A 19,273-nucleotide genomic window follows, 5' to 3' on the forward strand; every position below is an offset into this window, starting at 1 on the left:
AGACATTTCCCACTGCATATTTTCTAAGCAGTAATGTTTTGCAGATGCATTTAGCAAGCTGGTTTGTTAGTCCTTGTGCACAGGTATAAAGGCTTTCTGTAGAGAAAATGGTCTTGGAGAAAAAAAAAAAAAAAAAAAAAAAAGATGACATCTTAAGGATGAAGAATTGCAAGAAGACTCAAGTATTTGTTCAGTTGTTCAATTAACTGTTAATTATTGTTAACCAGAGACTTCAAAGTCAACAACAGTTGACCTTGTTTTAGAAAGCCTGAGGAATGCATTATTCACTCTTGGCTCTATAGTTCAAATTATTTTGCTATTTCTAGGGTTTGCTGAGAGCTTGATTGTGAGAACAGAATGTGTTTTCCTACTGTGTAGCAAAAAGTTTCTCCTCCATTAGTTTTGCTTCATTTTTGTGTTTTTAGATGAAGAGAGGTAATTATTCATGAATTAGTGTAATCACAAAGCATTTTTTTGCAAAGAAAGCAGAATCTATTAAAAAAGATATATCAAGAAAGGAATTGAGTAAGGAAAAACATTCCTGCTGTCCTCATTCAGTAAATCAGCAGCAAAGACAAGAGATAGCAATAAGTATGCATTCATGTTTCTGCGAGGAAAAAGGTGGAATGGATTATTATTTTTTTTTTTATGGAAATGTAGAGTGTCTGAAATAGGCGTTGAGAAGAACTTCTTACCACAAAAGATTGTATGCTAGTTAAAACTATTTTTACTTAATGAAAAATGTGGTATATTTCCTTTTGTAGCCAGAGGATAATTTTCTAAACAAAGCATATATCTCAACTTACAATTTGAGAGGAAAGATCAGAAGGCGTTATTCCAGCTGTGGCAGGGTGGGAACTCCCTGTGCTGTCTGAGGTGTGTTTTTGGAACTCTCCTGACAAGAATGCCAGGTGAAGAGCTTGCTGCGAGGTTTTTACTCTTAAACCCTATGAGGATCTTTTAACTGAAGAAAAGCATAAAGATACTAGTGAGTGTTTATGCAATCAGGGTGAATAGTGAATACCCTTAGCTAAAAATATGATGTTAGAGTTTGACTTTATGACCATGACTTGTTTCCTGGGACAGTAACAGATCTAAATTACGTGGAGATGGAAGCACAACCTGTATGTGGTTTGTGTCTGCATAACATTATGCAGGATGGGCATACATACGTTCCCTACCTGCACTACAGGTAGGATGAATATTGCATTGAACAACATTCAGAGTCTTGCTCTGTTGTAGTATCTCCTCGTGCAGAGCAAGACTTGCGTTGCTGTTTAGAGGTGCACGTGTGGGCTAGGGCTGCAGCAGGGCTGCCTCTCTGCATTGTCCCTGCCTACCACTAAGCTTTCTTTAAACAGCTATCACGTTTATGACAGTAACTTTGGGGAAATGCTACCAGTACTGCTCTTGAAGTGTCTTCTGGGTTGTATAAGTCATTATTTGCGCTGTGGGTGCCAACTGAACTTTCTGGCAGGTGGAGCCCAGTGACGATTGCCAGTGCTCAGCACTTCAGAGAGTCAAGGCATCTGGTCTTACTGCCCAAGCTGATGCCCAATTTCCCTGAGACTTTCATTGGCCATAATTGCCAGCCTGGGGGGAAAAAAAAAAAAAAAAAAGCGTATAATTTGTTTACAGGAGAATCCACGTTTGTTGCAAGGACTAGCTCCAAAACCAGATGTTTCCCAATTCTGATGGTTTTGGGGCAGTCAGCAAGGTTCCAGGATTCAGCTAGACATATATTAATACAAGACTTAGTTTTTCCAATTTAAAATTTCCACTGTTTTCTTAGACCATTTAATTAATAGGAGATATTAGAGTGGCTCTAGCAGATTTTTTGTGAGTAAATGTAGTGGGATCTTACTGAGTCCAGAACACTGAAACTGTCCTCTACAGTGAAAGATTGTATCACTTGAATTTTGTACAGTTAAAAAAAAAAAAAAAAGTCTCTGAAGATTACTATGATTAATTGGAAAGGAAAATATTTTTTGTTGCTGTTCTTCCTCAGAATAAGATTTATTTTTCCAGAACTGTGCAGAGAAGTCCATATTTTGGCTAAATGAAGGTAATTGGCTTAGTATTTCCTAAAGCCTATAATCGGCACTCTCTTCTCTGCCAGTGATGTTCTTTCCAAGGTAAAAGAAATGTCACTTCCCTAAAACTTTAGGTTTTTAAAAAATACAGTTTTGCCTTAATTAAGTAATTTATTTGTTGTTAATAAAACCTCAAAGGGTTTATTTTATAAATATACACATTTTTTTATGAAAAACATGCTGGCTTTTCTTTTCAAAGCCTGCAAATTGGCCATTTCATTTCAGTCACCATGCTTGCCCTTTTGATTTTCTCTGGTATGCCTGCCAGCTTTCAGCAGTGTTGTCTGGGGGTGGGCAGGATGATATTCAAAGGGTTTCACCTAGGCTTTCAGGTGAGAAGATGCAGAATCTGCAGAACACAGGAGCATGAGGAAGTCTGGGTGATTTATATAATTTATATACATATATATAAGTAAGTTATATTATTTATATACAAGTGAAACTAAGGATGAACACATTGCCAGTTATCCGTATCCCAAGCTTGTTATCGGGGAACTTAGACAATCATTTGTCCGTGTTTGTTTCTTTTTTTCATGTCTGTCTTTTCTGTGCAGTGGTTATCTCGTTTTTCATGATTACTTATCTGACTTTTATAAAATATTTGGCATGCCAGTGTATTTATTAAAAAGGCTTAATTATCCTTTGTTCTTTGTTTTGAAATACATTGAACATGTTTCTAGCTCTTGAGATTAGCTCTCCTTCCTTTGTAAATTTTGCTTAAGCATATTTGTATTAATCTAGATTGTCTCCAATTCCTCAGGCATAAAATAATTTCTAAACATGATCTGATATTGAGCAAGGCTAAAAACACACGTGCTTGCACTTTGGGAATCAGTTTTCAAGTAGAGAGGCTTCTACTACCAGAAAGTCATCAACAAGAAGAATTGGTCTGATTCAGACTTGTGGTACTGTCCTTGTGCTGAATTTTAGCCTTAATTGTTTTGATTTTCTGTCACCAGGGTCCCCCAGGTCCTCCAGGCTTACCTGGTCCATCAGGAAAGAGGGGTCCTCGGGTGAGTAAACAGCTGTGTTCTTGTGTGGGTCTGCACAGGCCAATGATAATTAAACTCGAGTTGGAGTTCACATCTTTTGGTTTTATTTAAAAGCTTATTCATATACCTGTTGATTATGAAAGTATGTAATTCTAGTAGATAGGTTAAAATAAGGCAAATTAATCAACTTTTTCTTCTGCCATGACCCTTCAGCATAGTTAATTCTGTGTATGGGTGTGTACATGGGGCATTGTTAACACCTGCACCTAGCCTTTGTTGCTTGCAGTACTAACTTTTTGTTTTTCCATGTTGCTTCCATTTGCTGCTTTGCAGGCTAAGATCATGTTCGTTTGTTTTTGGAATGAGAGGGAGTGAGCAATGTGTATCACTGCCACAGAGGAGCAGACGGCTGATACAAAATTAACCACTGCAAGACTGAAAAATAATTCCCAGTAATCTGTTTTGGACTCTTGTGTTACAATAGCTTGATAAAAGGCGTGATAGGCATTTGTTATGTAGAAGATTTAGGGTCATGGTATTTGGGGATGTAAGCGGTTATGCTGTAGCACCCTAAGCTAGCCGAATGGAAAGTAGGAAGTAAGGGAGCAGTTTATATGAAAATCCTAGCCAATGTGTGGGAGTAGTGTTGAGTCAGTCTTTGGAGCATATTTAAACAAGCTGTCACTCAAAGTGTTGAATGTCCTGTACGTTGCTGGCTTTCAAAACTTGATGTGGCTGGGTAGGAAAGTGCACTGGTTGAGGGGGCAGAAGTCTGAATGAGTGCTTTAGAGCAGCTGGAGGTAAGAGAGTGGATAAGACACACTTAAAAGTATAAAATGAAAACAATTTCTTCAAATACATATCTTTTTGACTTAATTTCTTGTGTTCTTTTTTCAAATTATCCTGCTACGTAAGAGCTGACAGTACCTATATCTCAGATTTTTAAATTGCCAAACAGTATTGCTTATGAGGCCATTCCTGCCTTGGAGGCAGGATCCAACATACCCAAGTCAACCCTCACAAGTTGAAGTTGCTTTTGTTTTGGAGGTTGCCTGTGTGTCTAAAGCCATGTCTGCTGGTGAGATCTCTCTCCTGCTCTGTTCTTATTGCTGCAAGTCCTCTAACGTGTAGAGGACTTATGAGCATAGCGCTCTACTGTGCAAGTTTTTTGGATTAGTTATTGAGTAGGGCATCCTTTCTGATGTAAGGAGACACCATTTATGGTAAGGTACCTGGAGAAGTAAGGAAATGGCCAAGGTGATTATTTACCAGCAATTCTGCCACAGAGTTTAAAATAGATATTCATATGGGCCAAGAAAGACTGGAAAAGTATTTGAGCAAAGGAGTTTTTTTTTTTTTTTTGAAATGTCAGTGCTCTTTACTTTGCCTAATGCTGATAAATTCAAGCAAGTACAGCTAGTGAAAAGACATGGTACGTCAGAGTAGTTTGAGCCAAAAAGCATGTAAAACCCTGTTGATGCAAAGTTCATCTCCACATGTACAAGTCTGCCCCGTGACTTTGTATTCCATTGCGTGAACTGCCATTTGTGATCTGAAAATGTGACTCGAGGTGTCAAAGGAAAGCAGCAGAGTGCAGAGCTGCATTGCCTGGGCCTTCTGCAAGGTTTCTTGGGTCCGTGTCCAAGCCTGATATTGACAGAAGTTCACAAGGGTTGAAGACTTTGGGCAGTATACCAATGTCTGATTAATGGTCAGAGATTGCCATTAAAAACAGATCTTGATTTCTGTGTTTCTGTGGTGAAGTCCACATCTGACACTGAAGGTTTTTGTTTTTGCGTGCGTTTGTTTTTTGGCCTGTTCCAAGTTCTTTCAAGAATGAACTTCCAGTGACTTCAGAATTAATCAACAATGAGATCAACTTCCCCTAATGCCTCCCATTCCACCAGGATACCTTTGCACCTCTGTGGTGCAGCACATCTTCAGTTGTGCTCCAACTTGCAAGTGACTCTTGCAAGCAGCAAAAGCTAGGAGCCACTTCAGTGCTCGAGCTCCATTGGCACTTTCTATTTGTTTCCTTTCTCCTAAATCCCTGAGAGAGCCTCCAATGTTGCCAGCATTCAAGCTAATCCCACGTGCTGTTTGAGAGATTAGTATTTCTATGGAGTTTTGTCAACATTGTCATTAGTAAGACAGAGTGCTTAAGAGATACAGCTTTCAGTGTTACTGCAAGGTATAATTGCTAAATTCAGAGTCATATGAAGAAAAAAAATAAATGCTGAGTTTATCTCCTTTAAGAATACTAAGACTATGAGAGAGATGAAACAGATTCTTATTCTTTTGTTATTTGTTGAATTGTTTGGGTGAATTTTGGCCTTAGTAAATTCAGTGAAAGTTTCACTGCTGACTTACCAGAGATAGATTTTCACCAGTTTGGTCCTCCAGTTTTATTGGAAAAATAGCTGCTGACAGCCATTGCAAAAATAGTTTCCCTAATGCGCAGTTTGTCGTGGACTGAGGATTACTCAGTGTATTGCGGGAATGGACGCTTATCCTGGATGGTGTTTTAACTAGATATAGATAGTCCTGGTTAGACATTCTGTTCCTGGAATGGTTTTAGTTAAATTATTTTGGCAACAAACCCATTTTCTACATTAGCTGTGGGAGAATCAGACGGGTTTCTGTCTGTGATGATTTATTTAGAGGAGATGGAATGCTCCTGTTTGAGTTATCCCTTAAATCAGTGAGAACTACTACAATTCCTTCTTTTTGCAGTTTATAAGCTGGCTGCCTGTGAATGTGTTTTCTGCTTTAATTTAATGCTTCCAAGTTTTGCAGCTGCAGAGCAACTTTGCAGTGACTGCATGCCAAATACCTGTTCAGATTTGGGAAGATGATAAAAGAAAGAAAAAAGAGATTTAAAAGAAGGGGGGGAGTACTTAATTTTTAGGAAGATGTGCACATTTCTTGAGAATCCCTTGAACGTCCCAAACAGTGCTTCTAAAAGCAACAATTACACAGTAAAATGATTCACAAAACTTTTCACAGTTGTTCAGTGATGTGCTGAATAATTCCACTCCCTTTTTTGTTTGTTTTTACAGGGTATTCCAGGACCACATGGTAATCCAGGTTTGCCAGGATTGCCGGGTCCAAAGGTGAGTTAGTTTATCTATGTTGCCATGTAAATACGTGAGCTTCTTAATGACTTTTTGGAAGTCATAGCACTGGTTCCTTTAATTGAAGCAATTGGCCTTCTTTGGTTTACAGATGGAGACTATTACTATAAACAATTTTTAATTAAATATAATCAATCAAAATCAAAACAAAATAGAAGTTTATTTGGGGAATAAAAAACTATGTGCAGAATGGTGATTCGGAAACTATTACCCATGCAAGTAGTCTGTGCTTCCCAAAAGAGTTTCTGTAAATTAGCTCAGCCTCTTCAATAAGCTGGAATTTATGGAGAATAAACATCTAATTGCTGTAATCTTTTTGTCTTGATTGAAAAGAACAAGGGGGGAAAAAAGACTGAGTCATTCTCTATAAATTCCTTTTTTTTGTGTCAGTACCCAACCTTCCATATTTAAATACTCTGCTATTTCAAACATTATCACTTGATTAATATAGTAATTTTCTCTAGATGTGTGGATGTGATATTTAAAACTGAAGAAAAAATATGAGACCTGGAAGCTCAAATAAAAACCCTTCAAACCTGTGTAACATAAGGCCCTTTAAACAGTTTTGACAGATTTGTGCAACTGCAGAATGCCTTCAACTCATATTTAGTTTGAATGATTTGATAGATAAGTTAGGAAAAAAGAACAGCAACCATGATTTGTTTTAGTGCGATTCCTTGTGGCAGGAATCTGACCTGTCATGACAGGTGTTAGAAACTACTTGAGGACATAAAAAGAAATTTAATAAAGCTTTCAGTGATAAACACTGTAAAAAGAAGCAACTCTATTTATGTCTTTTTGTTACTGTCTAGTTTTATAGGAACAGTTAAGCTCAGATTCATAGTTTATTATACAGCAAGCATAAATATTGTGACAATTGAGTACATTGTTAGGAAAATAGTTGTAACCAATTACTTGGAGGTTTTGTTTGATAATGGATTTTCCCACCCCCCTGAGTTATAATCCTGATCAGTCATGTAGCCATCTCCAGGAATTTAAAAACAGAAGGAATTGTGTGGATATGCACATATCTATACACACACACACAGATGCAGATATATAGGTATGTATACACACACATTTCATTAGGTGGTTAGCATTCGTCTTAATCTGTTGGACTATAAATTACCCTTTCAGTACAAGTACCTTCTGAAATAGCTTTATTTGAAAAGAAACTAACCAGGTGCTCACCAAGAATTGACTGTGAAGATCCAGTTGACCTATACTGACTATGGAAGCTGAAATGAACACTTTTGTTTGGTCTTAACACATAACAGATGAGTTGCAATAATTTTCTGGCAGTAACTTCATGCAGAATTGTATTTTACCTTTAAGATGCATGCATTTTCCCTTCTATGTTGAAACATCCCTTATGCAGTTGTTTGAAGCATGGAACAACATTAGCTAATATCCTTCTCAGTGTTTCTACTGATCCTTTCAGATGAAGAGCCAGATTCCACCCTGAACATATGCTTAGCAGTTCTTACCGATAGCTAAGTGTCCTCAGCATTCAATTTCTGATAAACAGTTGATTGAGGGTGTTAAAGTCATTTTAAAATACTTAAGAAACTTAACTATGTTTCCGGCTCTCAGGAAAAAGAGTTAGGTCAAGAAAATCAAGTTTGTGGATTTTGGCGCTGTTCTAAGTACACTGATGTTACATGGATTAAATAATGAGGTGCTTTATTTATCCTTGCATCTTGACATTTAAAAGCTTATTCATATACCTGTTGATTATGAAAGTATGTAATTCTAGTAGATAGGTTAAAATAAGGCAAATTAATCAACTTTTTCTTCTGCCATGACCCTTCAGCATAGTTAATTCTGTGTATGGGTGTGTACATGGGGCATTGTTAACACCTGCACCTAGCCTTTGTTGCTTGCAGTACTAACTTTTTGTTTTTCCATGTTGCTTCCATTTGCTGCTTTGCAGGCTAAGATCACGTTCGTTTGTTTTTGGAATGAGAGTCATATGTTCATCCAAATTTGAAAATGATGCATAACAATGGCTGGTTTGCTTTTTAAATTAAAAGCAATGAGGAATTATGTCTATAGAGGAAAGGAAAGGCTGTGAGTTTAGTTGTCAGAAGGCTTGTGTTTTTTTTATTTGTTTGTTTGTTTGGGGGGAGCTGGGTTGTTTGTTTTGATTTATTTTTTTGTGTGCGTATTTTCTTTTTGGTGGTGGTGACCTGACAAATTGACAGTAAAGATTTATTTTTAAAGATTTCTAGGCTTTATTTTTAGTATTCAACAAGTTCGGTTTCTCCAATGGCTTCACATACAAATCTTAACTGTGGTGGGATAATTCTTGATCTGCAGTAATGAAAGCAAGATGAGTATCAGGCCCAGTAGCATTTCATGTACATAAAATTTAAATATAAAGTTCAAATATGTAGATTTTTAACTATTTTACAGGTCTTAACTGGCAGACTGTCAGGAAGCCTCACACTGCTCGTTTTGTACATCCCTATGAGAGGAGTGTTGGCTAGCTAGAGATATCCAGCCATGGCTGGCAGGTCTTGTACCTTGTCCCCAGGATGGCCTAAACTGTTCCTTTCAAAGGGTCTGGCACCAAGGTTGTGGAATAGCAGTGATCAGTGTGGCAGAGTTCTTCCCTGCTCTGTGGCCTAGTTTTAGATGCAGGCAGTAATTTCTGCCCAGGAATGATGAACAGCTAGGAAATGATTTGTAAATGAACAGAGGCCTTCCACCATGGTGTCAGCTCTGTCCTTCCAGAATGTCTGCACTGGGTAGAGTAGGTGGTGAGTGTGAGGAAGACCCAGACGAGTTTAAATCAGCACAGTAATATAGAGTGGTAATCTTGCATTGTACTGGGGAATATATGGTGTCCTGAGGTGGTGGGTCCTGAGGAAACATTTCAGTCCAGGTGACTACTGTAATCCTGTTTAGCGGGACTGCTTCACATGTGCCTTTTTAAAGGGTTTGTGCAGAAGTATATTAACCTTATGGACAAGCTAATGGAAATACCTGTGAGAATAATAATGGTTGCTGAAAGCATGTGTTCCTTTAAAGCAACCTTTAACTCGGAGAAGAACACTGACGCAATTAAGGAAAGATAAGCATTTAAAGTAAATGAACAGATTTAAACAGGCCTACTCTGGATTAAAGGATTTTAAAATACAGTTTCACAGAAATTGAAATAACAGCATGCTCTACTGGTATCCATTTACTGTTTGATAAATAAGGCTTTACAGGCAAAACCAAGAACAGGTAATATATTCAGTTATAATTGTGAATACAGACACACTGACATCTGTATTGCTAGACAAGTTGCAAATAAAAGCTTTGTAATAAATGTTGTTGTGACATGAAATTTCAAAAATACAAATCTCCTTTCAGTGTGAATTACCATAATTTGTCATCATGCTTTACAGATTTTTTCCAAAACTTTTTCAGTGATAATAAATACAGTTTATATATACATTCCCACTTCTCTCACTGTAACAGTGGAAAACATTTGTTTCCACATACATAATTAAAAAATCTTTTCCCTGATAATATTAAAGAGCTTATTTCTCTGTGATAGGGCCCTAAAGGAGACCCAGGATTCTCCCCAGGACCTGCAAAACGTGGGGAAAAGGTAACATCTTAATTTTATATATATATATATGTGTGTGTGTGTGTGTTTTATCTGTTGCATTTTTTTGTGGAAGTATTGAGTATAAATATTTAGAATGATTCTTCATCGAAATGTGTTTGAAAGCTTGTGGCTTACTCATTTTTAGATTACAAATCATCTGATTACATATGAAACCTTAAAACCAATGATAATGCTAAAATCTAATGGCATATTTACATTTTAATGTGTTAGACTAGTTCTTAGAGTGACTTGTGTTTGTGAAAAACTTTATTAGGAGCATTTGCTGTTAGTTCAGTTGCGGAATATTTGTTCTAAGTATAAAACAGGTAGGAGTCCAGGACTTATCTATAACAAAGTAAACGTTAACAAATAACTCTTACTTACTAGCTGCTGATGTGAATGTAAAATAGTATTTCTTTGTTAATGTGTAAATTTTTGTTGAATCCTAACATTCACAAATACATATTTTCAATGTTAAAGAAATGCTGAGCAAAATTCAGAAACCGGTAAGAAATTTAACTGCTGCTTTTGTAGAAATAGCAACATTATTTTAAGTTAGCGAGCTTGTACTTTTGGCAATCTAACCAGTGTTATGAGCTATATATGGCCACTTGAAACTCAAAGTATATTCTGTGGCAGGAGCCCAACCTGTCACAGATATATTATTGAACAGTTTAAAGCTCACCCATGTGTAAGTATCAGCTACACCTAGTTGTATGTAAAATGCCTCCATAATCCAAAAATATCAGATGGATAGGTATTTTTCTAGTTCTCTTTCTTTTAGATTCTTGATTTTTCACCCAAGTCAAATTTCTTCAGCCCAAGTACCAGTTGGTAGCACCTGGGAAAAGTGTAGCCTATTCATTTTTTTTCCTCTAAGCAAAAAAAATCCATGCCTAATAAAATATTTACTTCTTCGTACCAAATGTCCAAGAATGCAAAGATATGAAGTCCTATATATCGATAGCCCTAGGTTATGTTCCAATGAAACAGTGATTCTGGATATTCTTCTTGTACAGGGTGATCCAGGCCCAATAGGCTTTCAAGGCCCACCTGGGATCAAAGGCCAGAAGGTAAGTTCCTGTTTCCTTTTTCACACAGGCTTCCCTTCCTCAAATGCACAGTCATCAGAAGTACATCTTGTGGTTAAGGGAACGGAAAGTGAATGAGCTTTATGTCTGCTGTTGGTACTGTTAAATGTATGAGATTCCAGGGCTATCAGTGCAAAATTTCTGTAAAAATTAAACAGATTATGGCAGGCATGGCATGCCCCTACTTAAACAGAATGGGAGTGTGGGTGTGCCTGCAAGATACAGCCATTTGAAAATTGATTGTGTTCAATTTTCAGTAAATCTTTTCATTTTGTTTATTGTGTACTTCATAATATAGCAAAAGTTCTTTGGGATATAAAGATCTTTCATTGAATAGTAGTTCTGGTGTTCAATCTTTCAGTGCTGCATTGTTTACTACTTTCCCAAGAGTGTGCCAGAACTGCTAAAAAAAAAAAAAAAAAAAAAAAAAAAAAAGAAGAAGCCAGGTCAAATAAGTTCCAGTTTTGGGTGCTATATAACGGCGATGCTCTTTCGGTATGAGAAACGTCAGGTGCTACACACTGCATTTAAGAAATACATCAAAATTATGGCAGGCCTACATATACAGGAAAGCACAAGACAAACAAGGAGACTTGGGGAGGGAAATTGAAGGATATTAATACAGGAAATGAGACAACCTTAAGAAAATGAGCACAGAAGTGTGAGCGAGTGGATATAGTTTATGTGGAAAGAGATTATCTGACATGTAGGCTGCTCTGTATTGTCAGTATTGTTAATAAAATGGCACAGTAGCAAAAATAAAGGTTGGAGGGAAAGTAGTGTTAAAATGCTGTCTTTTAAGAAGACAATTTTGTTTTGCAATTGTAATAAAAAAGATGGAGAAGAGATACCACAGTAAAATTTTGCAGTAGTAGCTCTAAAAGCAGTTGTAATGTGTTCCTCAAAAAAATTGAATGAACTGTTAGAAAGATAGGCCCTGGAATTCGCAGTCTTTCTTTGACATATGAAGAAGGAATAACGATTAAAGGCTTGCCTGTTATTGATTTAAAGAAAAAATGTTATTGCAACAAAACTCATTGTGTTACATTTTAAAACATCTTCATTCAGTGTTGTCTTGATCTTAGTGTAAGACAATTATTTAAAATATATGTAAATAATCATTCACTTCTAGAATTCACCAAAACAGTGAAAATGTGACTAGAAAAGGAAGCTATCATTGATGAGCATCATGAGGTGTGAGTGTGGAAAATTGTGTTTTCCAAACACATGTGGTCCACAGTTCTGTGAACTGAAAAAATGTATCGCTGTAACAAAAGTTTGCAGCCCTTCTGTTGGGAGCTAACCTACATGTTCATAGCTTTTGTTACTCACTGAACTTGGGCCACCTTGAGATTCCCCATGTATTGTTCTTTCTCATTTTATCAGGCTTATGCTTTTACTTAGAAAACAAAGTAGTTTTTGTTTTAAAGGTTTTTAGGTGGGAAGCTGTCACTTCTTCTGCATTATAGGACTAACATTTGGGAGCAAGGAAATGAAAATCTCATGGCCGTCATGCTTTCTTCCTGCCACAAGAATTCACTCCTTATCTGAGGCTTAGAGACTCAGTGGAGAATTGTGATCACTTGATCACTGGAAACTTTACTCTCTGTTACCATGTTGTACACATCAGACACTAATTAGAACCACTTTTAAGTTAACTTCTGCCTGACCTATGTTGCAAGAACACCAGATTTTGAATGCACTACCTGCATTCAGGTAAGGAAAGCCTGTAAACGTTAAAAAGTATTTCATGCTTGCCTTTTTTTAATGACAAGCTCACAATTCATTGTTTTAAATAATTGATCTTTATCACTTTTTAATAGCACATTTACCAGTTTGTAACTATCAGACTAGTCCTTTTGTTGTTTGCTTATTGTGATCTTTGAAATAATTTTCAAAGGAATGTAAGCACAAATAGCTGTGAAATAAACCAGATACAAGAATAAACTGCAGGAAAAAAAAAAAAAAGCACTTCAATTTTTGTTTTGTAGCCCAGTACTACTGGGTAATTGCCATAGTACTGAATAAATAACAGATTTCTGATATTCTTTGTCTTCCACTTAAAAAGGAAGATAAGCAAGTCTTATATGAATTAATGGTGTCACAAATTCTGTTTGATATTTGGCAGATGGCTTTTGTTAACAGTTTCTAAACCATGAGATATTTGATAGCAAATAAGCCTACAGTTCTTAATGGATATTCTTTTAGTAGTGTAATACAAATCTATGCTAGTTTCATGAAAGTTACATTTTTTCGTTGATTTTTGTCATTGTTTTTCTGTTTTTCTTTGGAGAGCTGAGGTTTGGGTACACTGCAATGCCTGCTGCCCTCCGCTGGGCATTAGCACACATGCTCTAGGCTGTCGCTGACTGTGGCTGAAATTGTGTTCAAGTTTTCTAATCAGAATTTCCCTGCTTCTGGACTTTGTCCCTTGTTATTCAGTGCTTATACAAAAACATGTTTTGGAAATTTGAGACCAACGTCCATATTATTATTATTATTATTTTATCTGAATGACTTCTGAGAAGCCATATGATCTTGTTTCCTTTTTTTTTTCTTTCTCCTGAATATCTGAATTTAGTAAATCATATTAGGAAAGGTTCTTGGAAAGATTCTTTTTACAAAAGAAAAAAAAATTTCAGTGCAGTACAATAGCACAAGTAAACTACTGTTTTGTATTATAACTATAAAATGATGTGTCTCTTTTGATAAAGCTGAATACACGGAGGGTGTTTTTTTTGTGAGACATTAAAACAAAAGTATGTTAATAATCAGGACTGTGGAAACAGATTATTCTGATGGACCTTTTTCATTACACTCCATGTGTTGGAGTATGTATCCTTGTGGCTACATATAAAATATGACATTTATTTTGCCTCTAACACACAGTATAAAAAGCCAAGCTTTGCTCAGTTCATGGTAGTTTTTTTGTTTGTTTTTCCCCTGGATATTGTTCCAAATTTGTTCTAGCATAAGAATAGAAAATTGCATGTTTATGAAGTGTTTAAAGGCTGTATTTTCAGGCATCTTTTGAAACAGAAGTGATGGCTGGAAATTCAGAATAAGGTTGAGGAGAACGCTGTTTCTAGAGCAGTTGCACATATTTCTTATCTGGAGTTTTCTTTGATCAGCACTTAAAAACCTTTCATTATAGCAGTGCAGAGACTTCACCAGGGTGGAAGCCCCCTCGTTCTTTCCTCCTCCCAAAAAGAGCCGACTTGACCTCTAAAGACAGACAAGTCGCCTCTGACAGCGTACTGGGGAATAGGTTTGTCAGAAAGGACGGTGCTCATGTTTACAGAATTCACTCGGTATGGGTTCTGCTGCACTGGGCATATGGTAGACAGACACTTAAGCTCTCTGTGAAGGCTTCTCTGATTGCTGTTAGCTGGTGGTAAGGATCATTCTGTAATATAGATAGAAATATTCTTGCAAATTGCGGTGTTCTAGTAATGTGCTTGAAGTCTGTATTGCTGTAATTCAGAGCTTCAAACCTTTCACTTCCACGTTGATCTTTTAAATCGAAGTGTTGATCTGTGTTAGGATTTGGGAGGTATTTTGTTTTCTGAACCAATACATGTGAACTTGCATTCGTCTTGTTCGTTTTCATCTTAGCTCAGAGCAAACTGGGACTTGCTTATACGGGCATGCTTAAGAATATGAACCTGGACTAATGAACAATCTAGAATTTTTAAATACTTGCTTTAGTGTTGTTTAGTTTCATTCCCAACTAGCATTGAGTTGAAAATGAATTAGGACTGTGTTAAGTTTAGATAAGAGAATAGACATATTACGCTAAAACAGAAGTTCATAACGGCATTTTTCCTGTTGCAGAAGGTGGTGTTCTGTAGAAACATGCACATGGTAATTAGGGCTTCTTCATCTCACAGTTCCCTTGTGTGCCGCCTTTTGAGATTGTCCATGCAGCTGTCACTCAGCTAAACTGACCCACTTTAAAACTAAATTATGACAAACTTCTCTTCTAGTCTTTGCATGTATGACAGCACTTGCTTTCCTTTTTCCCTTGCACAGAAATAATAAACTGCTGAGAGTTCTTCTAACAACACCTATTTTAGTTGATCATAGGGAGGGTGTAAACTTCTAAAATGGGCAAAACTCACGAAATATAGAGGGGACTGGAACCATAATAAATGTAATGGATTTTGAAGCACAGTTTGAAATCTGAAGATCTGTTACTGGGTTATGCAGGCATTTTTAATTCTGCTTTAGCAATTTAATCATTTTTTTTCTTTAAGCATGCATTAATATAGTAAATTAGAATATTTTGCATTAACTGGTTTATCCAAGATCAGATTAATTGGTTTACCCTGTATCTCTCTTACAGTTTGTGTTGTTTTTATTTTTTCATTTCCCTACAACAGCAATGCAGAGCGGCTTTCTTAGATACAAGATAGCATATGTAAGTTAGACTTACGTTATGGGAGAGGATTGAAACCAGAATAGATTATAGTTTCTCAAAATGACAATGTCCTGTGTGTGATTAACAAAATGAAAGGACACACCTGCTGTGTTGGGTTTTGAGAAAATGAAGCCTTTGGGCCGCTTAATGAGTACATCTCTTCTGGACCAAGATTCTTCAAGCAATCCTATAATAGTAAAACTGCTTAGCAGATGTCATTATCTTCTTTTACCTAAAATTATCACTAAGGAAAGTCATTCTGTCCTTTAATTTTGTATATGATAATTAATTCCATGCAGCGGTACTCTTTTTGTCCTGCAGAAACTTATCCAAAATGGGGGGATACCTAGTTTTCTGAAATTGTTTCAGAATTCCTTATTACAGCGGGTCTGTCATGTTATCCCCAATCTCTACTAATAAGCAACACCATACCCCAAGGCAGCCAGATGTTCCACATCAGCCAAGGCACTCCTGCTCCTCAGTCAATGGGTTTGAAGCCAATTTTGTGATAGATTTCTATATGTAATGAGGATTGTTTTGGTCTTATCCCAAAGCTGAAGTTTGAAAGAAGCTTGTGTATTCCTGGTACCTCTGCAAGGGATGTGGAGACCAGACGCTTGGCTTCTGCATCAATCGCGCAACTGTTACGGTCTCATTTTGGTCAGCTTGTTTGGATATGTTTGGGACAGTGTAAAGACATCCAAGAAGGTTTCCTTTTCAAGTGTACTGAGGCTGATAGCAGGTTCCAGGTGTATTTTTAATTCTTTTTCTTCTTTTTCTTTTTTTTTTTTTTTTATATCTTTAATACCTAAAATGTGGTTGAAATGGTTGAAGTACAGAGAGTAAAGTTGGACGGTTTCATGATTCCAGCACCACAGGAAAGATTTCTGAGATGAGGAACAGGCTACTCTCTCCATTGATATGAACTCCATAGTATAATAAGAGCTGGAATTTGTTATAAGTTAAATTTTAAAAAGTATTGTGTCCTGGAAGGTCTGTCTTCCTTAAGGTGTCCTAGAACAGTCTGGGTTGACTCCAGATACCTATCCACCTTTCTGCTGTGTGCAGAGAGGGCATTATGACAAGGATTTGGAGCAAAGTAATAAACTGGACCAAATCCAGTTCTGCAGTTTCAGCAATCAGAGGGGAAGGCATCCTATATACTCCTTTGTTTTAAAAAAGCACAAGTCTGGAACTGTCTTTAAGTATGCTGATATCCTGAAATTATCTACACTGCCGTGAAGATTTTTTACTCCTTTTCTTGAAGTTGGCTTCCATGAGAGCTGCTAAATATAAACCACACTAATGCTGCAGGCAAACAAGTTTGGATTTCTTTTTTTTTTTTTTTTTTTTTTCCATAAAGGGAGATTGGAGTGAGAAGAAAAAGTCTCTTTTGTGTTTAATTACATTTATTACATGTCTGTTTCTCTACCTGCAGGGTCAGAAGGGTTACCTAGGACTGCAAGGGCCACGGGGTGAGCAGGTAAGTGGTGAAAACATGGTAGACTCTACTCTTCAGATGAAAACTTGAGAATAGCAGAATGCACAATCAAATATAAGACTTCACTGCAGTCAATCAGTGTAAATTACTGACTGGTTAAGGAAATACTTGATAGTTCTTGACCAAGAATCAGATTACGTAGAGTGGTGAAAAAATGATCTAGATGAAGTAGAAAAGACTAGTTTGTTTTTCTTCAACTGCCGCGCTGGCTTGGCAGGGGCTGGTATAAAATTCTTGTTAGAGGCACAGTTCAGATTCTCTCAAAACCTGTAATGTAATGCTTCTAATGCCTTTTTTTCTTTAGTCTCTTAACATGTGGAAAGTGAAGTGGTTATACTGTGTATTCTTCTCACTTCTATGTCAGTTCAAGAAACAACCTTTTGGAGACATCCAATTGACGAATGCATCATGTTAGCATTAACAAAGCACCTAACAACAGGATACGTGGAAACATGAGTGCCCTTTTGGACAATGCTGAAAGTGAAATGATGATGATAATAGATGATAGCAGAAGGGAGATAAAAACTCAGGAACATCATCCATAACTTAAATTATTTTTAGCCACCTTCTGCCATCTTTGCTGAATGAGTGGTGATTTTTATTAGGCCTAAAGGTGTTTTTCTGTGATAACTGTGAGTTAACCTTGAGGTTAACGGAACCTCACTGTAAATAGTTTCCTTGATTAATGTTTAGAAAGTACTCTGACTTCTCTTTTAAGAGAGCACTTTAGAGGACAGTGTTTTAATTTACAAGTAGTTCTTACTGCTGGTATTTTCAGATCTGTCTGGAGAAGGAGATGAGTTAGACCAATTACTTGTCATCTGTAGCACCTATCCATGTCTGTAGTTTTTAGAAGCTTATATAGCAAAGACAGATATTCCTCTGCATTTTTCAATTGTTGAATTCCTTGAACAGCTAGTAACCAAAGCAGAATTTTAAAAGAGAAGTTGTAAATAAAATGATTCTACTGCTTTTTGAGCTTTTTTCATGCACACGTGTTGTTTTTTTTTGAGTTCCATTTGAGCTGAAGTAGGAGAGCACAGATGCCAGTTCCACAGCATAACATCTGTCAGAAGATGAATCACTACTAGTTGAAATTAAGTGACAGAATTGCTTCAGTGACAGCTCACTGAAACGAAATAAACAGCAACCCCTTTTTGCCTCTGCACTTTTGAATTCTCCATTCTGTGGCTGCTGTTTCACCATAAATCAGCTGTGAATGGTTGAGGAAGTTCTGATCTATAGCTATAGTAACACTGACATATGACGGTGAGTGGAAGGGTCAGGCTGGGAGACAGTGCAGTTTATGGACTTGGCTTTTATAAAATAAAGTGAACTGAACAGACGTAGGTGGAGCTTCCCATGTCTTGGTGATAGCACCATAGCATATGGCACCATTTCAGAAAAGCAGAGATTTCTGAAAACAGGAGGTTGTTCAGATTTTAAGTAGTAAAACAGAAACATGATTGACTTTTAGATTTGATTGCGAGGAAGGAGGTGGAGAGAAGCTCAGTGCATTCATGACTAATCCAGTGCTATATTGACCTGATTCTGGAGAATGCAAAGAAATTTGACTTTGTAAGGACAGAAGAATTCTATTTTAATGAAACACTTAACATATTTGTTCAAACATAGCTAAGACCAGTGCAGTTACTTTGCTATAAGGATCTGTCTCCTGAGCCCTACTCAACTACTTTCATAAGTTGTTTCTGTGTTTTTACTGTGGAAGTAGTAGACTTTTGTATTTCACAAAGTCTTACACTACTCTTACAAGACTTTAAGGATATGCATCTGATGGAATTACTTATATATGACAAGTAAGTTTTGGGTAGTTGCTGTGTAACTTTTTCAAAAAGCAATTTTTCGGTGAGCTTAAGCTGTTTCATATGACTAAGTCTTAAAAGAAAAATGGTAAAACAATTGAACTGTAAACCTGACATTAAGCTTGTTTGCTGTTTCTGTATCTTTTTTTCTTTTTTTCTTCTGTTTAGGGAAGTCCAGGCCTGGCTGGCAGTACTGGGGCAGTGGGTTACCCTGGCAGGCAGGTGCAGTAACTATTAACTAATGTCTTGGTAGTTGTTTTTTTTCTTGTTTGTTCTTTTCAAGAGTATCATATCTAACTCTTCTGGAATTAAGAGTATAAATGTATTGATCTATATCCCATAATCTGTTCTTGAAACAAATCTGTTTCACAAATAATGCCTTTAGGTAATGTTGAATCTTGTGGCCTTTTAAACTCGGATGGCCTCAATACGTAATGCTGTACCTTTCTGATGCACAAAAATCATGTTACTGTAGTACTGAATGTCTAAGCACTGTATATTCCTGCGTAAATCTCTTGTAGATCTGTGTTTTTTAACTGTATTTCAAGTTTAGAAGCAATAGGAAACCGCTTATTGCAGTATAGTTCCTAATGTTTTGCCCCAGTGTATTTGCTTCAC

At 36.8% G+C, this 19,273-nt stretch overlaps 1 protein-coding gene across 1 annotated transcript in view; it reads left to right on the forward strand.

Annotated features, from left to right (window-relative positions):
* COL24A1 (collagen type XXIV alpha 1 chain) overlaps positions 1–19,273 on the forward strand; it is a 134,805-nt gene that overhangs the window by 17,109 nt on the left and 98,423 nt on the right. Inside the window, exons 4-9 of the mRNA XM_082765828.1 lie at positions 3,053–3,106; positions 6,145–6,198; positions 9,767–9,820; positions 10,840–10,893; positions 16,770–16,814; positions 18,824–18,877. Coding sequence (XP_082621954.1) covers positions 3,053–3,106; positions 6,145–6,198; positions 9,767–9,820; positions 10,840–10,893; positions 16,770–16,814; positions 18,824–18,877 — 315 coding nt within the window. The remainder of the gene's footprint in view (positions 1–3,052; positions 3,107–6,144; positions 6,199–9,766; positions 9,821–10,839; positions 10,894–16,769; positions 16,815–18,823; positions 18,878–19,273) is intronic.

Source organism: Aythya marila (genome assembly GCF_965140915.1).
Source record: "Aythya marila genome assembly, chromosome: 8".
NCBI classification, from domain to species: Eukaryota; Metazoa; Chordata; class Aves; order Anseriformes; family Anatidae; genus Aythya; species Aythya marila.